General features: G+C 54.6%; 1 protein-coding gene across 3 annotated transcripts in view; it reads right to left on the reverse strand.

Annotated features, from left to right (window-relative positions):
• Window positions 1-19,253, reverse strand: part of ASB2 (ankyrin repeat and SOCS box containing 2) — a 44,081-nt gene that overhangs the window by 13,460 nt on the left and 11,368 nt on the right. Inside the window, exons 1-6 of one of the 3 annotated variants that reach the window (XM_039217274.1) lie at window positions 17,612-17,658; window positions 16,893-17,171; window positions 9,236-9,325; window positions 5,876-6,042; window positions 4,953-5,108; window positions 2,358-2,603 (exon numbers count right to left, since the gene is read on the reverse strand). In XM_039217274.1, the coding sequence (XP_039073205.1) occupies window positions 2,358-2,603; window positions 4,953-5,108; window positions 5,876-6,042; window positions 9,236-9,325; window positions 16,893-17,098 (865 nt within the window). In that variant the 5' untranslated portion in view covers window positions 17,099-17,171; window positions 17,612-17,658. Of the gene's footprint in view, window positions 1-2,357; window positions 2,604-4,952; window positions 5,109-5,875; window positions 6,043-7,955; window positions 8,188-9,235; window positions 9,326-16,892; window positions 17,172-17,611; window positions 17,659-19,253 lie in introns of those variants that run through there. The other 2 variants (XM_039217273.1, XM_039217275.1) reach the window with 2 other exon arrangements.

The raw sequence follows: 19,253 nt of genomic DNA on the forward strand, positions 1-19,253 counted from the left end.
CTTCTGTGCCCTCCACAGCAAGGAGTGAGAGAGGGATTGCTTCCCGTCCCCTCTGAAGAGGGCGCTACAGCGTGCTTAGAGGTGAGGACTCAGGGACAAAACCCATCAGCCTCACCTCCTACATCTTCCCCATCTCCTGCTGGTAATGGAGAGACCTATGGGTTTCTCTGCAAAACGAGGCACAGTCTCTTCACCAGTCCCTCCTTATTCTGGAAGGAAATAGAGCTGAGGCAGGAGGGAAATGTCAGTAAGGGCTGAACTCAGAAGCATCTGTTAACCACAGCTCTGGTCTGCCGGGGCATTCTGCTTATCTCAGGCTTTCTGGTAATTTTCAGTTTCAATAACTGCTTTCTGGCCTAGTGGAAAGAGCACCGGCTTTTATGAGAGATGAGAACTAGCTGGGGTTTCTGTTTCATGGCTTGCAAGCCCCGTGGCCTCGGGCAGCCCTCAGGGGCCACGCTCTTCCCATCTGTTGACCAAGATGAAGAGGACCTACTAGTCAGGGTTACTTTGAGAAGATAAAAATACATCAATATCTGCTATGGACTGGGCGTTTGTGTCCCCTCAGAATTCCCAGTGGAAACTGGATCCAGAGCAATTGTGTTAGGAGAAGGGGCCTTTGTGAGGTGCCCAGGTGATGAGGGTAGAGTTGTCATGAGTGGGGTTAGTTAGTCCTCTTACAAAGGGGACCCCCAAGAGCTGCCTTGCTCCTTCCACCACATGAAGACCCAGTGAGAAGGTGGCTGTCTACGAACCAGGAATAGGCTCTCACCAGACCCCGAATCTGCCCGCACCTTGATCTTGAACTTCCCAGTCTCTGGGACTGTGAGAAATAACCACCTGGGGCCTGTAAGCCCCCCAGTCTATGGTGTTCTGTTGCAGTGGCCCAAACAAACTAAGACAATCTCCCTGCATGGTGCAGGGCACAGAGAAGGTGCTCAGCAAAGCTCCGGTTCTCCAGGATGGAAGGACCGGGGCCCAGAGTCTGGTTCTGCCCCTCACCCTGAGGGAAAGGCAGGGAACAGCTCTACGCTCTTGAAGTCAGGCTCTCGGGAAGCCTGGACCCCGCCGGCAAAGCCGCCAGCTCTCACAAGGAAAATATTTGGCCTTGAAAATGGACTCGGCCCACAAAGGGAGCAAGACCCTGACTCAGACTGTCGGCGGGAGGGCTGGACAGATGTTCAGAGCTGGCCGGCCCCCCTTGGCGGCTGAGCACCCCGCCCTTTGCCCAGCCTCCTTGCCTGGGCTCCCAGGACCTTGCCTGCGCCCCTTTGTTCTCAAGCGGGTCCGTCCAGATCTGTCCCTGGCGGCAAGGAAGTGCCCTGGGTTTGTTTTCTCAACTGCTTAGGCGCGTGCTGAGTTAGTGGATGTTTATCCAAGCCAAGTCCCACGATGGTAATTCTCGAGGCCTGGGGTAGCATGGCCAAGGGCAAGAGGCGTGCAGTTTGGAGGCAAATGCATGTGGTTGGAATCCAGGCTCTGATGTGAGCAGTCATTTAACCTCTCTGAGCCCCAGTCTCCTTATCTACTGAACGGGATCAGGACACTCCCCACCGTGTACGCTGCAGAGAAAACCCATCAGCCCACCCCGTGTTCATGCTTAACACAGTGGGACTTCAACTCAGCACGAGGGTCTGGCTTTCTCCTGGCCTCTCAGTTGGGGGGGAGGGAGGTTCACCTCCCACGGAGAGAGAGAAAAGAAATCGAAGGTGTTTTCGGGGCGGCGGGGAGTGGGGGGAGAGAACAAAAAAAACAAGGCTCTTCAGCCGGAAGCGTGTCTGCCATTGTCTCGGGGTCTTCTGCTCATGATGCAGGCAATATCATTTTATTTTCTCCCGTTAAGGTGACTATGATTTTTCAAAGGCAGAGAGTGCCAAGACCCGGGTTCAAATCCCAGCTCCTCCACCCATTTGCGGTGTGACCTTAGACAAATCACTTTCCCATCCTGGTCCTCGGTTTCATCACGTGTACACTGAGGAGGTGACCTACATGTTGTCTGAGGTTCCCTCTGGCCTTGAAGTGTGACAAGGGTGGAACGAGAAGTGGTTGAAGTGTCAGGAGACCAAGAGTCTGGCTCGTTCCATCGCCAGTTTGCTACGTGACTGTAAATAAGTCACTTCCCTTCCTGGGCCTCTGATTCCTCATTCGTCAAATGGGGATGTTGGGCCAGATAAGAGATGGCCTTTGTGGCCCGTGTACCGTTCCTCCCGCCCCCGGCTCGTGCCTCACTCCCCACCGAGCTTAGACACAGCCTCAGAATCCTTCTCAACATAGGGCACCCAGAACATTCTACCCCTGCATTCTACCCCAGCTCCGCCCCTTGGCGGCCACGTGACCCAGGGGCCCTTAGCACTCACCGTACTTGGCCAGGAACCTCAGGGCCTCCAGCTGCCCACTCTGGGCGGCCACGAACAAGGGGGTGATGCCGTAGGCGTTCTTGGATTCCACCTTGGCGCCCCTGCTCACCAGGATCTCCATGACCTCCAGGTCGTTGCGAGAAACGGACTCATGCAGGGCCGTCCAGCCCCGGTTGCAGCGGTGGTTGGTGTCTGCGTTGTACTCCACCAGCATCCTCACGGCCCCCACGTTCTTGCGCTCGCAGGCTGCACCCCAGGCAGAAAGAAGCAAGGTGGTCAGCGGGGCGCTGGCTGGAGCCGGCCGGCCAAGACTTCATTCATTGATTTGTCCATTCACCCATTCACTCATCCGACGTTCATTCAACAAACAGCCTCTGAGTCTGTACTGATCGGTGCCTGCCTTTGACCCCGGACACGCACCTAAAATAGTAGCACTACTGACAGCGGCCATATTTGCTGGTGTTTGTGGCGTGGATTCTGTGGCACGCACTCTGTTCGAAGCACTTCACGTGGCCATCTAATATACTTATACCCAATCACCTTTAGAGGATGTAGCGCCAGGAGCCCAACAGAGGCTCCCCACAGAGGAGGAAAATGAGGCACAGAGACGTGAAGCGACTTGCCCAAGGGCACACAGAGAGTGGCAGAACAGGGATTCCAACTCAGGCCATCAGGCCCAGAGTCTCTGTCCCATGGAATGTTCCAGGGTGTCCCTAACTCCTCTCCCTCTCCAGTGCTCCCTGCTACAGTCCTCTACATTGTCAGAGCCAGAAGAGGTGGGGAAGCCAGCAGTGCCTTATTCCTGCTCAAAACCCTTCCTCAGAGGCTACACACTGAAACTGAGGTAAAATGTGTCTTCTGCATACAGCTTGTCTTCTCACTCTGCCCACACCTCCCTCTTATGCCTCATTGCTTCTACTTTTTTAATGTTTAATGTTCATTTTTTTGAGAGAGAGACAGAGACAGAGCATGAGCAGGGGAGGGGCATAGAGAGACACAGAATCCGAAGCAGGCCCCAGGCTCCGAGCTGTCAGCACAGAGCCCGATGCGGGGTTCCAACCCACGAACTGCAAAATCATGACCTGAGCGGAAGTTGGACGCCTAATGGACTGAGCCACCAGGCGCCCCCAGCCTCATTGTTCTCTAGAACCTAAATGCACCGTTGGCTCTGGTCCAGGGTTATCACTAGGGAGGCTGCTGGGTTCCTGTCTAGCTGCTGGGTTCCTGTCTAAACTAACCACTTCTTCAGGCAGGGGTGAGGGTAAGAATGGAAAGGGGGCTGCCTGGGTAGAGTTTCAAACGGGACCCCAGGCAAAGCTCCCCACCTCTCAAAGCTTTGGTATTCTCCCCTGTAAACCAGAGATAATAAACTTTCCTGAGAGGACCTTGTAAGAGCCCTGGGTGAGGGAGTACGTGGAACATTCTAGCAAAGTATTTGGCACGTGGGAGAAGTGCACTTAGCACCAGGGCCCAAGCCTCAGCTGAGCTTCCTCAGGGAAGCTCTCTCTGGGCAGCTTGGCCTCTAGGTGATGGCTCAGGTAGGTGCCCAGGCAGACGTAGCTTCTGGAATCACTTCTGTTCTGGGTCTACAATGGACCCAGTTACCAGCTGCCAGGTCCCTGCCTCCCATGGGGATATTCCATGTGCTGGATAGCAGTTGCAGGGGAAAGTGAGGATCTCTGTCATTTTTCCAAGTGTAAAGGCCCGATCATATTTGTATTTGCAAGAGCCGAGGCTGATCACTCAAGCCTGTAGGCGTGTACTGGATGCTTTATGATGTCAAGCTCAGGGTGTGGTGCTGGCAACCTGCTCCCTGCGTTCAAATCCCAGGTCGGCCCCTTGCTAGAATATGTGAAATCCTGGGTGCCTTATTTCATGTCTCTGTGCCTTAGGTCCCCATCTATAAAATGGGGATACCTCCCGTGTAATGCCTGTCTCATCTGTAGAGAGGTAGTAGAGTTAAATTAAAGAACAGTGCCCGGCACGGAGTAAACACTGGTAAATACCAGCTATTAGGATTGTTCAGATTTTGACTCTGGGTGCTTGCTAGAGGCTCCAGTGTCCCTGGATGATGTATTAAATGAGCTCGGCTAAGTCTCTAGTTTGTTTTAAACGTCCCAGAGGTACGCATTTGCTTTCATACCTCTTTGCCTCTGCCTATGCTGTTCCCTCTGCTTGTCCAGCTGGAAACAGCCCTCCGTTCAGGCTCAGCTCAGGCACCCCCTTTTGTGGGTGCTCCCCACCCCTCAGAGCTCCCCCTGATGCTCCCAGGTGCATCATGCCAAGCTCGTCGTTGCCACTAGGCGGCTGTTTCCTTGTCTGTGTGTCTCTGCCCACCGGGCCGGGAGAGCGCCTGGGCACAGACAGTATCTTTTTGTTTCTGGGCCCTCGGCGCTCCTCGGTGTGCCTGGCCCACAGGAGGGCCTGGGTAGTATGGCCCGAGTTCAGTTACAAGTTAGACATCGGCCCTTCACAGAAGCCCCCTGGCTGGGAGAAGGGGGCTAGGGAGGGACGTACACACTTTGGGAGCAATGCTCCAGATTGCCCACCTCCCCTCTGGACCTTCCCCAGGGAAGCCCACTGCGGGGGGCTCACCTTTGTAGAGCGGGGTCTCTCGGGACTTGTTGGAGATGTCAGGCTCGGCCCCAGCCTGGAGGAGGAATTGGAGGCAGTCCAGGTGTCCCCTGCAAGTCGCCAGGTAAAGGGCCGTTTCCTCCTGCAGGGTGCGCTGGTCGATGACTGCAGGGTATGCTAAGGAGGAGACAGGGAGTTCATGGAGGGGGAAGTGCGCCCACCTCCCCCCCACAAAGGTGGCCCGGATTTCTGCCCAGGTCCAATGACAGACCTGTGTGGCACCCACCTAAATACAACATCTATCCTCTTCACCCTGGACTCCGTGGCTTTCATGGGGCTGTTTCTGCTTCCCAGACATATTATCTCAGCTCAGAGGCCACCTCCTCTGGGAAGCTTTCCTTGGTTGAACCCCTCCCTCTCTGAATGACCCTGTCCTTCCCACCAGCCATGGCTGTATAACCGGCTCTGCCCTAGAGTGTGGCGGGCTGTCTGGGGCTCATGCTGCTTCTAGAACAGAGCTACCCCCTATCCCCATGTGTTACCTACCCACATGTAGCTTGGGGAGAAAACAAGGCTCTGAGAGGAGGCATGATTTGCCCAGGTTCCCACAGCTGTGGGGGCCAGCCCTGGCGGGGGCATAGACACAGCTGCAATATTTTCCACACCACATCAGCCCCTGGAACATTCTGGAACAAGCTGGCAGCGGCTCTCCCAAAAGTCAGCCCTTCCCCACTCCTATTCTAGGAATTAGGCTCTCCTGTCCTGAAAGGCCCGGAGCGTGGCAGCAAGCCGGGTGGGGACAAGCCACTTTTTCTCCCTGCTTGGTGACTTTAACGCTGCAACAGGGGTAAGAATCTTGCCTTGCACCCTCCCCCGCCTCCGCCCAAGGCTGTTGAAGCCCTGGAAAGGAAGGAGCCCTCGCCCCGAGTCCTGTCCCCACTCACCTTGCTGCAGGACCTTGAGGCAGGTCAGCTGGCCGTAGTAGGCCGCCTCGTGCAGCGGCAGCCAGCCGTCTTTGTTGGGCTCGGCGAGATTCTTCCCCGCCTTGATCATGGCCTTCAAGGCCTCCTCGTCACCTTCCTTGATGGCCTTCAGCACGGGGTCCACAGGCCTGTGACAGCAAGGGGCGGGTCACTCCTCAGGACCCAGACTGGGCAGAGGAGGGGAGGGGCAGCCTTTTTCCCAGAGGGAAGGCAGGGCTGCCGGCGGCCACGGGCAGTGCTGGCTGTGGGACCTTTCGGTCCGGCTTGCCCCCACTGGTCTGGAACAGGTGCTCACCCCCTACAGGCAGTGTCCTCCTCAATGAGGAGAATAATCCTTCCTAAACCACATGGGCGCGCCCTGGAACTCGGCCCCGATCTTGGTCTTGACCTTGGCGCCTCCAGCTTATCCGTTCACCAGCTATCCATCAGAGCTTCCTCAAGCCTGTCAACCTCAGCCTACAGGCCCAAATCAGCCTCTCCCTCCTCCGGTCATAAGCCCTTGAGTAACCACCGGCCTTTACATGAACAGTTATTTGATGCTGTCTGTCTCCCCCGCTGGACTGGGAGTCCCCAGAAGGCAGGGACGGTGCCTTTATTTCTCTCATTTTGATGATTTCATTCTCAGCGCCCAGCTCAGTGTCTGGTCCATAACAGGTACTCATTAAGTACAGAAGAAAGAAAGAAAGAAAGAAAGAAAGAAAGAAAGAAAGAAAGAAAGAAAGAAAGAAAGAAAGAAAGAAAGGGGAGAGAGAGAAAGGGAGGGAGGAAAGGAAGGAGAGGAAGGAAGAGGGGAAAAGAAGGAAGGAAGGAAGGAAGGAAGGAAGGAAGGAAGGAAGGAAGGAAGGAAGGAAGGAAGGAAGGAAGGAAGGAAGAAAGAAAGGAAAACTCAGAACCCAGGAACCCCAACAATTATCTCAACCCTTCATCCCTTCTATTTCTTTCTGTTTCCAAAAAGATGGCCTCTCCCCATTAGCATCTTGCTAGATTTTTGAGGGAATTTTATTTGTATCTTGCAAATAATGTATCAAAACATTCTTTGCAATAGCCTCCTTTGAGCATTTGGAAGACACACCGGCCTATGCAAGTAAGTGTGGGGGCTCTGGTGGAGCTGGCCCGTGTTTGGCCCCCCTGCAAGCAGCCCGGGACCTGGGGCCCTTCCACGCCTGTATCTCCAAGTCTACAAGAAAGTCTGCGAGAAACGGGCCGAGACGACGCAGGTTCATTTGCTTCCACAGGTGGAAAGCGAGGGTCTCTTAGACAGAGCTCCTTGGTGGCCAAAAGAAAGCCAGGGACCCCCTCTGTCCCTGAGGCTTGCAGGGCTGCATTTCATGTTACACCTAGACCACTTCTACCAAGAGGATCCGGGCATACAGTGCCAGCCCCAGAGGGATGGACAGCTCACCCCATGGGAGTGATTTTAGTGCAATATTCTAGCATTTACCAAGCACCTTTGGGGCCAGTTCGCAAGTCAGGCAGCCCTGAGACCAGAGTCCCTCCGGGGCGGGGGGGGGGGCTCTTTACAGTGAGCATCTTTCTGGGGTCTTCCCCCTTCCCTTCCTTGTTCTTCATCCTTCCCCCTCACCCCTAGAAATTTTAGCTGCTGAAAGACTTACATACTTGAAGGACTAATACATTTAAACCTTTCCAGTTTTAAACTTCTGAATGTCTGAAAGATTTCAGGGCTAATATGAATGAAAACTTCTTTGCTACTTCATTCATTCTTTTATTCACTGAGCTCCCTTCCCTCCATCCTCGAGTCAGTGAGGACCAGGACCACTGTGAGTCCAGACCCACTCCTGGGGAATGGTCTGCACAAGTGCTCCCATTTCCCAGATGGAGGAGGTGAGACTGGAGGCAGGCTCACCCGCGTCAGGGGCAGGGTAGGCCCTGAGGGTCTGTGGAGCCGGTCCCTTTACCCTCCCAGCTGCTTCCCCCGATGTGAGCGGCACTTCCTCCTGACTCTCAGCCTCTCCGGTTATTAATAGCTTCAGAGCACAGTTGCTGGTTAATTACAGAGCCACGAGCACAATGGGTAACTGACCAGATAAGCCCCGAAGTCCCCATCACCGCCGTCACTACCACCTTGGTGAGTCCTTACGAGCGGCCAGAGCAGACCCTGGTGGCGTCAGGAGAAGCCCCAGTGGGGTATGTATCTGGCTCCCCTGGAAGGTCTCCCGTGGGACCCCAGCTGAAGTGGAAGAGAGGAGGGCTGGCCGTTCTCGTGGACGGGGTCCGCGGTCTCAGGAGAGCACCCCCAGGACCTGCCGCCCGGCTTGGCTCTCGGCTTGGTGCCCCGAAGCTCTCGGGTGCACATGCTGACCGAGGCTCTAGGAGTTCAGCCAAAGCCCCGCCCGGAGGAGGGGGGGAAGCGGCTGGGGGTGTCAGACCATCAGAGACAGAGGAGCTAGACAGGACCCTGGAGGCCACTCTGTCCTCTCCAACCTTCTCTCACAGAGAAGGGACATTCAGAGAGGGACAGAGACTCACAGGCACCCACCCAGGAAGGGGCAGCAGTGCGGAGACCAAAGTCTGGGTCCCCCTTTTCCAGACCATCAGAATTCCACCCACAGAACCAAGAAGTGGGGTGGCCGGGTTTGAAAAAAGCTAGGAAGAGACGAAAACACTGGCCAGTTGCATCCTCCCCTCTCTGCAACATAATTAGAGCAAGGAAATAGGGGTTCCTGTGATGGCACCCCTCTTTTGCTTTTAGCTGCTTCTGGGGTCAATACAGGGGAGCAGAGAAGGGGAAGCACGGATCTCTCTTCCAAGGACGCACCTAACCCAGCACCCTGGTGCCAGGCATACAGAGCCCCTCCTGCAGCTCACATTATTTCTAGATTTTACCACCTGGCACTGAGCAAACAAAGGCAACAAAGCAAAACAAAAACCATGGGCGTGAGCCTTGAAGATATACTCAGATATGCCCACGGTGACGCATGGAGGGGGGAAACTGAGATAAATAGAAGGCGTGGCTGACTCATCAGCTTCAGCGCGGAGCCTCTCTGCGCTTTTGGGGTGGGGGGGCCTTAGGGCTGTCTCCCATGGGGCTGCTCCATCCCCCGGGTGCCCACGTGGAGGGCATTGCGGGGTTAATCACAAGCACGGCCCAGCTGACAGCCTTGAACTGAGTCTGTGACTGCTGAGCCCAGCTCAGCGGGAGCAGCTGGGTCTCAGGGGGACACGCCTGGGAGTGGTATGCCCGGGAGGTCCCTCCAGGGTGGCTCCCTTCCTGGGGTCCGCTTCCCCACCCCACCCCCCACCCCCACTAGCCCTAGTTGGAAGGGTGAACTTGCACGATCTCGGGGGCTGGGGGTCACTTACGCCAGCTGGGAGTTCCTGTATTTCTGCATGACCCCTTGGAACAGGCCCATGGGGCCCGAGGCGGGCGGCTTCTCGGGAGGCACAGTCGACCTGGAGGGTGCGGGGCAGGAATGGAAGAGGGAAAAATACTCTGCATAAGAGAAGCGGGTCATGGCCGGAGGCAGGGTCCAGGATGGAGGGATAGCAAGGCGGGAAAGACAGACAGACACAGGGCTCTGAACCAAAGCAGATGGCCGGGTCCTCTCTGTGTGCTGGACACAGCTGCTGTGTCTCCAGATTATTTTTGGCCCTCGGAGGAAGCCCTGGGAGATTTAAATGACCATATAAGACAACAATGAGGTTAACCTCATCCCCACCCCCACGGCCCCCTCCCCAGCCAACCACACAGGAGGCAGAGACGAAGCAAGGTGACATTCTTCACCCGAGAGGATGTGAGAAGCGTCAGCAGCAGGTCCCTGGGTGGAAGGGGCTCAGTCTCAAGCTGGCCAGGCTGGGTCCCGACAGGGACGGGCAAGAGGTTCCTGTAGGTTGTCGGGGGGACAGGGGAGTGTGGCTGGGGAGCCAAACCAGGTGTGGACTCCCACATCCGCCTGGCCGGGTCCTCATTAGAGGGTCCTGTTGTCCCAGGAACACACAGTACAGAAGTTACAGCAAAAAAGCCACCGGGGGACCAGGGCTTGGAGTCAGACTGACGTGGGTTCAAATCTAGGCTCTGCCACTTCCTGGCCATGTGGCCTCAGACAGGTTGAACTTTTCTGGGCTTTAGTTTCGTGCATTGCCCAGTGTCGGAAAGCCGTGAGGCTGGAGTGAGTGAGCTCAGCTGGGGTCCGGCACAGGGGTCCTCAGCATGCATCCACCACTAATTTGATCATGATTGCACTTCTCTGAGCCTCAGTTTCCCCACACCCTCAGGCTGTGGTGAAGATGGGAGGGGTGAAGGGAGGTATGGTGGCCACTCCGCATAGCCAATTGATCAGGGTGTCCTGTGCCATGGACACCCCAGGAGGCCTGGCCTGTTTCCCCTGCGCCCCTCAGCGGTGGCCTGTGGGACTGAGGACATTACTACATGTGACCAGCACCCCGTGGTGCTTGCAAAGGCTGGAACTGTGACCCTGAGGAGGCCCAGGCTCTTCCAAGACAGGCCAGAACCCGCAGATTTGTGGATGCCCCCAGCGCGGCCGGGTCATGGTGGAAGGGGGATGTGGCCAGAAGGAAGGCAAGGAAGCCTGCCTCCTTTGCTTCACCGTCTCTGGGTGGGGGGACCGCCAGGCCGGTCACCTTCGTCCTCATTGTCACTGCTTTCCTGCGTGCTCCTCTGCGTGTCCCTACTCACCTTTCCTGAGCACCACGAGCCTGAGTGCCACCTGTGTGCGCCCATCCATTCGTCCTCCAGAGCGGACGCCAATGTCCCTGCCCTTTACAGACGGGGAAACTGAGGCTCCGGCAGGTGGGTCACTGCCCTGGGCTCGCAGGCAGCTGAGCAGAGCAGAAGCAGACTCATGTGTGTCTGCAGAGCGTCTGATGCCGCTGCCTCCTCCGGGGCCCCGGGGTCTTCCTGCCTCTTCATCCTCTATCCGGCTCTAAAGCCTCGGCTCTGACAGGCCCTGCGACTTTGAGCAAGCCCCCGCCCCTCTTTGTGCCTCAGTTTCCTCATTTGCATGATGTGGAGGCACGACTGGACGGGGGTTTCCTCCCTGCTTCTGTAGCTGCGGAGCCCTTGCTGAAATGAACTCACGGGGAAACAGATCTAAGAGACCACATCCTGGGAAGAGGGGGGTGCAAAGCCTGGCCCCGCCAAGGCCCCTTTCCACCACCCGGAAAGCGGAGCGAGCTGGGCGGGGTGGACTGAGGCCTGGGGCCAGGCCCAGCTCACAGTCCCCCAACCGTGTGGTCCTGACAAAGCCCTTGGTCTCTGTCCACACGGGGTCCTGGGGTCCTGACCACGCGTGTATGGCCTCCCGTCGCTGGGATGTTTTTAGCAAGATGATGAGTGCCAATAAAAACCCGCCACGCCCCCCTAAAACCAGGACCATCTCTGATGGCAAAATAACACCAGCAAGACAGGACGGCGAGGCTGGTGGGGGAGACAGCCATGGTGACCGAGATGTCCCTCACAACTATGCAGAGCATCGCTTCACTTCCATCCTCCCCAGCAGCTGGAGGGAGGCTTCACAGAGGAGGAAGCAGACAGACCGAGTCCCTCGCCACCAGGGTTCCCCAGTCCCTGCTCCGTCCCAAACCCTGCGCTGGGGCCTGGGATGCAAATTTGCTGATCCTCATGATGCCCGATGCCCGGAAGCCAGTGTGTATGGGGGAGGAGGGGGGCAAGGACACAGACCACCACAGAGCCTCCCGGGACGGGGACTGGGGTGGGGACAGGATAAGGAGCAGGGGCTGCTCCGGGAGCCCCGTGGTGGGTCCTTAACTTGGCTTTAAGGGGCCGGCAGGGCAAGCGCTCAGAGCAGCCGAGGGCCGAGCCTCGCGCTAGATGGGGCGCCAGTCCTGCCGAGGCTGCGGCCCCCACTTCCCCTCAGCCCCGAGCGGGGGAATTCCCGGCAGAGAAAACCACCCCGGGTTTAGTCATCAGAGGTAAGAGGAACCTGGCGGGATGTGGGCGCGGGTCATGCCCTGGAAGAGGCCCAGGTAGGGTCCCTGTCCTTCACGTAGGCGGCAGCTCGGGGTGGGGGTGGGGGTGGGGGTCAGGAGGGCATCGCCATCACCAACAGTCCTGGAGTCCAGCGGGGCCCTACTTCAGACACGGGTCAGGGTCAAGGAGAGCGGGGAACCCAGCTGCAATGACAAGGCCCCCTAACTTCTCAGAGAGCTGACAGCCCCAGGGAGGGTGTTAAACTGGGCGGGACCAGGCTGAACACCGGTGGCCAAGCAGGTCGTGGGGGGGGGGGCCAGGATCCTATGGTCACCCCTTCCTCCGGTCCTCACGTTAAGCCTATGTCAATACCAGGGTCATGAGTCCCATGCCAGGCACACAGCAGATACTTGAGAAATTTAAATGCAGGAAACAGAACCAGAGGGGAGATGTCCAAACTGGCCATCTTGGTGTTTCGTGGTGCCATGGCGGGACCTCAGATTCCTGGAGGGGCTGCCCTCTACCCTCCTGGGTAAAGAGACGAAGAGCTCACGTGTATGGCCACCTCCATCCTCCTTCCCGCAGGCCTCTGGAATCAGCCACCCACACCCTGGCCAATCCATTCTTTCCAGGCCAGCCAGCGAGGGGCCACATGTAGAGGAGAACATGAATTCCAAGCTGCAGCAACTTCTGCTTCCCCTCCACAGCCGAGGTTTGTTGAGTGCTTGCTGTGGGCCAAGCCTTGTGACAGGTACATGGCACAAAACACCTCATTTCATCCTCTGGTCTGCTTTGTGAAGGAGATGTAATTGGCTGCCTTTTTGTAAATGAGGAAACTGAGGTTCAAAGAGGTTTGCTTCCTCCAGCCTGACTAGCAAACTCCTATTCATCCTGCAAAACCCACCTGCTTGACTAAGTGAATCGACCCTCTCTGTGTCCCTCTGAAACTGAGGCAAGCCTCTTTGCTGTACCCTTTCTGCTGGGTCATTGTGTACATCTGGGACTCTTGTTAGACTGCAAACTTGGGACAGGGAGGGACGAGCCCTGATTCATGTCTGGGAAGGCGGCTGGTGCATCCTAAGAGCACAGTAGGGATGGGTGGCTTAATGTGAATTCTTTGCCGCTGTGTGCACACACATCAACCCAAACAAGTTCCTACTTCATGCTTTCCTCTGTTGTCATCTCAGAAATGTAACCTTAAAAATGCAGAAGCTTAAACACTGGGAAGACCCAGGTTCCTGGGCCCACTCTGGGCTTGTCCATCATCATAACCTTGGACTCTCTGGTTCATGGCTGCATGAACCCTACTTATCCAGGGGATGGGAACTTGAATCTCCCTTTCAGGGAGCCCTGAGGGGGGTGATGATCCCTATGCACGCTTCCGACTTCATCCCTACACATCATGGTGGGAGAGAAAGAAATTGGAAAAAATGGCTTTAAGAGGGGATGTTATATGGTCTCCTGGATGCGGATCCGGCTTTCATTTCTAGGATCCCAAAGGCTCAGTTGACCTTTATGTCCACAGTCACCATTTTCCTCACAAGATGATAACAATAAATTATATTTATAAAGACTTTTATTGGTTTCGAAATGCACTTATTTGCCTAAAAACATTTCTTGGGCACCTACGACAATCCAGGCCCTTTGTCAGGCACTGAAGATACCAAAGTGGGGCCAATATCTGCTCCCTGTCCCCAAAGAGGTCATATAGTATAGTTGGGGACACTCTTGGGAGGCCGGATAATGCCTTCCTATAGTGACACGAAAGCTTGTCCATGAAACAGAGGTGGTCACGATGTGGGCACTTGGGGTACTCAGGGGGCAGGTGGGGGGAGGTCAATTCAAGCCATGGGGTGTGAGGAAGGTGCCGTTTTACTTGCTTTTCGTAAGAACACTGCATGTTGTGCTAGGCAAGCTTTTGGTATTGCCATTTTAAGGATGGGACTGTTGGGGCTCAGAAAGGTTAAGTAACTTGCCTAGGATCACACAGCCAGTATGTAACAGAGGAAGATTTGAACTTCCAAACCCACTTTCTTTCCACTCTACTCTGCCGCCTTTCTATACATGCCTTTATTCACTCAATATTCTCTCACAGTCATTTGGTGTCTGCTCAAGTGTTGGCAAGGAGACTTCACAGGAAGGAAGATGAGTGAGGCCCCTGCCCCCGCAGCCGAAACAAGCACATAGAAACTGTAAGTCGTAGTCAGCGTGAGGGGGAAAACAGCTAAGGGAGTAAGGGGACGACCTACTTGACCTGGAAGGATCAGGCAGGGATTGCTGAGGAGGTGACATTCAACCGAGAAGGAGCCAGCCATGTGGAGCCCCTGGGACGTGTGTGATGTCCCGTTCCGACCCCTGCTCTGGGCTTCAGATGGCCACTATGCTAGTTGGGAATAAAAGTGACAAAGGATTCTACTGGGTCCTGTACTTCCTGAAACGCCATGTCTGGGAATGTGGGCACAAGCTGGTGGGTCTCTTGACGATGGGGACCCCGAATGTCTGTGGGTAGGAAGCGGCTGTAATAAGACCCAAACCCCACTTCAAAGTGGAGGAAGGAGGGGCGCCTGGGTGGCTTAGTCGGTTAAGCGTCCGACTTTCGCTTAGGTCATGATCTCGCGGTTCATGGGTTCGAGCCCCGCGTCGGGCTCTGTGCTGACTGCCAGCTCAGAGCCTGGAGCCTGTTTCAGAGTCTGTGACTCCCTCTCTCTCTGACCCTCCCCTGCTCACGCTGTCTCTCTCTCTCTCTCCTAGAAATAAATAAAAAACATTAAAAAAACATTAAAAAAATAAAACAAAGTGGATGAAGGAGAGGAACAGAAAGAGGTCTTTGGCGGGATCCGCACAGCTGCTTAGGCGTCTGAACGCCAGAGCGGGACAGATGTTGATTCCGTTCCTGGTCCTGGCACGTGCTTATAAAAACGGGCCCAGAAATGCCCACTGTGGGCAGCTTTTGTAAGGATTAGCTGAAAGGCGGTGTGCGGGGCGTGGGGGAAGCACTCAGGGTGCATCTAGGGGAGGAGGGACCAGCTTCCCCAGCAGGACCCACCCAAGCCTGCCCGTCTTCCAGAGATGAAAGGGCAGAACTGAATCCACGAGGTTTCCGCTCATATCAGGAGTGTGAAGGTGCAGGTTGAATTCCTTCTCCTATGTTACTTGTGCCTGGAACTTAGGGGGTGGCTGTGTGACCCTGGGTAAGCCATTTCCCTTCCTCTGCAAGAGCTTTTTTCTCAGGAGGCTGCGTAAGTGTTTGAGTCCCACGGTGGGTCTGTCCTTCCTTGCCCACCAGAGGAAGGAGGAGGTCAGGGCCCAGACCCCATGAGCCCACTCCGTTCTAATGTTGGTAAGTGTCCCCAGGAGGCCAGGGGTGGGGGCCTCCCACACTGGGGAGAAAGCTGCAGATACCCCGGGAGATGTTCTTCTCTCTATCTGATTCCCTCCTGAGAAAGAGGAACTTGTGGTCTGACTGAGGCTGAAGCAGCCGGAACAGGAAGCAGGACCTCCCAGAGCACCGGCCATGAAGAGTCCTTGGCTCTGGGTCCTCACTTCTGTTTCTCAGGCTGAGTTCCAGGACGGGACACCCTAGGGTGCAGCTCAGGAACCTGGAGCCTCCTATTCCTTCCCGCCGCCCAAGGAGGCTTCCTGTCTTCCCCTTTAGAAGGGCCTCCTCCGTGTAGGGCAGCCTGAGTCTTGCCCAATCTGCCTGGCAGAGGAGGTCCAGCCTCAGCCAGGGCCAAAGTCACATTGGGGAGCACTTGGTGGCTATCACCAGGACACCAACTGCCTTCATCCCTGTCACTCGGGACTGGATATTGGAGATGGTCTGTCTACTGTTGCTACGAGAGCTTAAGGGACTTGCCCAAGGCCACACAGAAAGTCCGCTGGCTGCTGGAGACAATGAGATTGATTTTTTAAGTAGAGACTCCATGTCCAACCAGCGGCTCGAACTCACGACCCTGAGAGCTGCATGCTCCACTGACTGAGCCCGCCAGGCGCCCCTGGAGACAATGAGATTTGAGGCCCATGTCCTAAGGCTGCACAACACAATCAGTCCAGCAATTCCCATCCCCCAGGCACCTACCCCCAAATATGTACTTGACTTAGACTCAGTGATGAACAGAAACATTTTTAAATATAGGTATCCTTTCTAAAAGCATTTTAAGACCCAATGCTTGATTACCTCTCTGGCTCCCCCCTCCAGCAAAGAAGGAACCTTCTGGATCTGCGCTGCCAGTAAGGTAGCCACCATGCACGTGTGGCTGGTGAGCTGGGTGATGCGGCCGGCCCAAACTGAGACGTTCAGTGAGGGCGAAATACACACTGGACGCCAAAGACGTGGTGTGTGACAAAGAGAACGTAAATGTCTCATTCATAATTTTTCTATTGATGACGCGTGGAAATGATAATATTTTCCACCTAAATTAATTTCACCTGTTTGCCTTTATGTTTTTAGTGTGGCTCTTAGGAGATTCAGAATTGCATATGTGGGACTTCAGCTGTGGCTCGCGTCATATTTCTGTGGGCGCGACAGGGTGCTGCCCTACGCGGTCCTGCCATTGAGGTCACGCTGAGACAGGGGAGCCAGAGCAAGGAGGAGTGGGTAGCTTTGCTGGGCAAATGTCACTTGCTTGTCAGACATGTTTTCCCAGGATGACCGCATCGATAAGACTGTGAGGTCTGCTTGGACTTAGAGCCTCAGCTTCACCGCATCCAGACAGAAAGCCAGTGGTACGAAGCCAAGCCTGGATCTTTGGGACCAGATCATTCCAGTCTGTACAACACCATCTACTAGCTGCGCAACCTGGGACTAGTTACCAGCCCTGAGCTTCCGTGTCCTCATTTATAAAATGGGAATATAGCATAGAGCCTCCTGGAAGGGCTTTAAGAGGGTTAAACGAGGCGAAATGACTATAGCGCCTACTGCAGGCACTGTCAAAGCTTGGTAAGTTTCGATAACAAATGTAAGTTATTACGCTGTAAAAATGCACCCTACACACCAAGACTTTGGTCTTGGATTAGCAGCGTTTGGGATCTGCACCTCACAGGTAAACTAGCCGGCTTCTCCTTGCTCACCTGGTCCATGGGTAGAAATGGGCAGGTTGGCGGTTGACACGGGTGGACACAGTGGCCTCAGCGGTGGTCGGGCCGCGGGTCTTGTCAGCCAGGCTCTGCTCAATGGCCATCTGGACCAGCTCATCCTCGCTCAGGCTGCTGTACAGGCTGTATTCCTCATTCCCAATGGTGCGCTGTCTGCCTCGAGCGCTGATCTCCATGGTCATGCTCTTCTGCCTCTCGCCTCGGCCTCCAGAAGAGGCACTCCGTGGGGACGAGGAAGCAGCAAGTCAGAAAGCCCTGTGAGGGGCCCAAAACCATCCTGGTCACTGACAGCTTTGCAAGAGAGTTATATTTACCAACAGGGAAGGCTGTGCTTTCCTCTGGCAAGCTCACGATCATTTTTTATCTATTCATTTTGTCATATGATCCACCCAAATGTCCATTCAGCTCTCCATCTCTTCATCCAGTCATCTGCTCATCCATACACCCACCTGTCTGGCCATCTATCCAATCATTCACCCATTGGCTCATTTATTCATTCTCCCATGCTTCCATCTGTCCACCTACCCACTCGTTTACCCATCTACATCCGTCCATTTATCCAACCGCCTAATCATCCATCCATCCAATCGTGATCCATCCCCTGATCTATCTGTCCACCTACCTGTCCATTTATACACCCACCCTCCCATTCACCGCTCTTACATCTCTATCCAACCAACCATCTGCTCACCCACCATTCATTTTTCCACTCCAGACAGCCTGTCTACACACGTGTGCATGCTTCACTGACTGACCGATTGCTTATTGAGCACCTACTCTGTGTCAGGCGCTCCTCTAAGCACTGGTGATATAACAATGATGCCAACGGACAAAAATCCCTGCCGTCACGGAGATTACATAACAATGTTTATGTTTCTTCCTTCCAACAACACCCCATTCCGGCATGTCTCCTTGTCTCTGTGCTGTGCCAGGGCTGAGAATGTTAGAGGTAAATCAGACAGGGGCCTGCCGCTTCAGTCTGCATGATCTAGTTAAAATCAATCATTAAAATAATTTGCCGTGTTAATTCCAAGGACTCTCTTCTTGAAAGAAATTGCCTCAAGGAGAAATGGACTTTGGCTGAATCAACTGGTTTTTGGAAATGAAGTCAAATCAACTAAGCCTCCTTTTTGTTTGGACTGGCTGACGTGTGGTGTGACTGTAAGTCAGTAGTTATCAGCCTCAGCAGAACATTAGAACCCATGAGGCCACTTAAAAAGTACCCAAAGTACCAGTGCTATATTTTGGTGTGTTTAGCAAATATTCACTCCCCTCTTCTTGGGGGCAGGGTATCCCTGCTCCCTTCCATATTGAGATTGGGCTCGGCCCTGTGACTTGCTCTGCCTAGTGAATGTCGGTGGACGTGAGAAAGCAGCTGCTTGGCACGTGTGTGTGCGGTGGGGCTTGACCTTCCACACGGCCAGGAGAGCTCCACACTGAAGCCACTGTTCGCTGAGCCCCGGAGTGAACCTTCCTGGGGCAGCATGAGCCCAACCCACACAGAGGAGGCCCTCCCAGAACAGCTTGCAACCTGAAGCCTATATCAGCCCATCTGCAGTGACCTGAAGACCCAGAGCACGAGAATAAGTGCTTGTTTGGGGTGCTTTGTTACACAGCATCCTTGTGGCTCTAGCTAACTGATGCCCAAGGAGAGCCAAGTGGCCAATAACCAAATGTAAGGATGCTGGACTTCCTAAGCGTTTGGGAGGACATTCAAATTAAGACCCTAATGCAATACCACTGTCTACCCAACAGAATGGCCCAAGGAGAAAAGATGAGCAATAGCAAGTGTTGGGCGGCAGGTGTGGGGCATGTGGAGCAACCAATCACCCACCACCATTGGCAGGAATATCAAATGGTAAAACCACTTTGGAAACTGATGGCATTTGCTAAAGCTGAACAAACATATCCTATGGCCTCCCAAATTTCAGCCCTAGCTCTATGGTCAAGAGAACCATGTACATGTATTCACCATAAAACAAGTTCAGAAATATTCATAGCAGTGCTAGTCATAAGAAAACTGAGTGGAAACTACCCAAACGTCCATCGACATTTGAATGGGTTGAACGTTGAATGGGTTACCGCACTGTGGTGTATTTGCGTGATGTACCAGCGACAGAAACAAACCACCACGACACACGATGGACCGAATCCTACAAACCACAACAAGCGAAAGAAGTCAGATAGTAAAGAGCATGTATACATGATTCAATTTATATCAAGTTCCAACACAGGCAGACTGAACTGTGGTGACAGGAGTCACAATGGTAACATTTGGTGGTTACTAACTGGGAAGAGACATCGGCCAGACTTCTGAGGAGCCAGCCACACTGTATT

The sequence above is a fragment of the Hyaena hyaena genome, unplaced genomic scaffold (genome assembly GCF_003009895.1).
Source record: "Hyaena hyaena isolate Hyena2069 unplaced genomic scaffold, ASM300989v1 scaffold_676, whole genome shotgun sequence".
Lineage (NCBI taxonomy): Eukaryota > Metazoa > Chordata > Mammalia > Carnivora > Hyaenidae > Hyaena > Hyaena hyaena.